The sequence below is a fragment of the Geospiza fortis genome, unplaced genomic scaffold (genome assembly GCF_000277835.1).
Source record: "Geospiza fortis unplaced genomic scaffold, GeoFor_1.0 scaffold298, whole genome shotgun sequence".
NCBI classification, from domain to species: domain Eukaryota; kingdom Metazoa; phylum Chordata; class Aves; order Passeriformes; family Thraupidae; genus Geospiza; species Geospiza fortis.
The window spans coordinates 588,750-589,573 of record NW_005054506.1 but is presented as its reverse complement, the minus strand read 5'-3'; the positions used below and the strand labels follow the sequence as shown (position 1 = coordinate 589,573).

The following is an 824-nucleotide window of genomic DNA, read 5'->3' as shown; positions in this document are numbered from 1 at the left end:
AATATCAAACAGCAGCATTTTGCTGGGACGAGGTTGTGTCCTCTGCTGGGTAGCAGGAGAGCTGGGAAAGGGCAACCAAGCGATGGAAAAATACATGTAAAAAATATCTGTCACTCACAAAATGAGTCTTTATGAACCTCTTTCCTTTTTCCTATTTACATTTTCCCTTCTCCCCTTTCCCTCTCCCTTCTCCCTTTCCTCCTTCCTTTACCTTTTTCCCTCTCCTCCTCTCCCCACGGTCCCATCCCCAGGAAGGAGCAGCGGGCTCCCCCACGTCTGTGGGGCAGAGCAGGCTGGGCCCAGAGGCTGTGCCAGCCCCAGGGCTGCTCGGGGCCCCTCAGGACAGGCTGTTTTCCCTCTGGATGGAGTTTGCAGTGCTGTGCTGTGGAGGCTCAGCACGCAGCCCCCGCTCCGCTCCCGTTGCCTTTCAGGGTCGGACGCTCCTCACAACCTCCTCACCCCGCCGGGGACAAGGTCGAGCTGACAGCTTTATATTGTTTTTGATTAGCAAATTCTGGAATTAGAAGCCATGCTCTATGATGCCCTGCAGCAAGAAGCTGGAGCCAAAATTTCCGAACTTCTTTCAGAAGAGGAGAGGGAGAAGCTGAAGAGCGCCGTGGAGCAGTGGAAGCGGCAGGTGATGAGCGAGCTCCGCGAGAGGGACGCCCAGATCCTGCGCGAGAGGATGGAGCTCATCCAGCACGCCCAGCAGGTGGGCCTGGGGAGGGCGCTCGGGGAGGGACAGCCCTGGCCTCCCCTGGAGCCATCCGAGCCGGCCGGGCTGGGACAGGCCTTGCTTGGCCCTGGATACCCCTGCAGCACGC

At 58.5% G+C, this 824-nt stretch overlaps 1 protein-coding gene across 1 annotated transcript in view; it reads left to right on the top strand.

Moving 5' to 3' along the window:
• JAKMIP3 (Janus kinase and microtubule interacting protein 3) overlaps positions 1–824 on the top strand; it is a 47,621-nt gene that overhangs the window by 44,508 nt on the left and 2,289 nt on the right. The window contains exon 21 of the mRNA XM_031063463.1: positions 509–712. Coding sequence (XP_030919323.1) covers positions 509–712 — 204 coding nt within the window. The remainder of the gene's footprint in view (positions 1–508; positions 713–824) is intronic.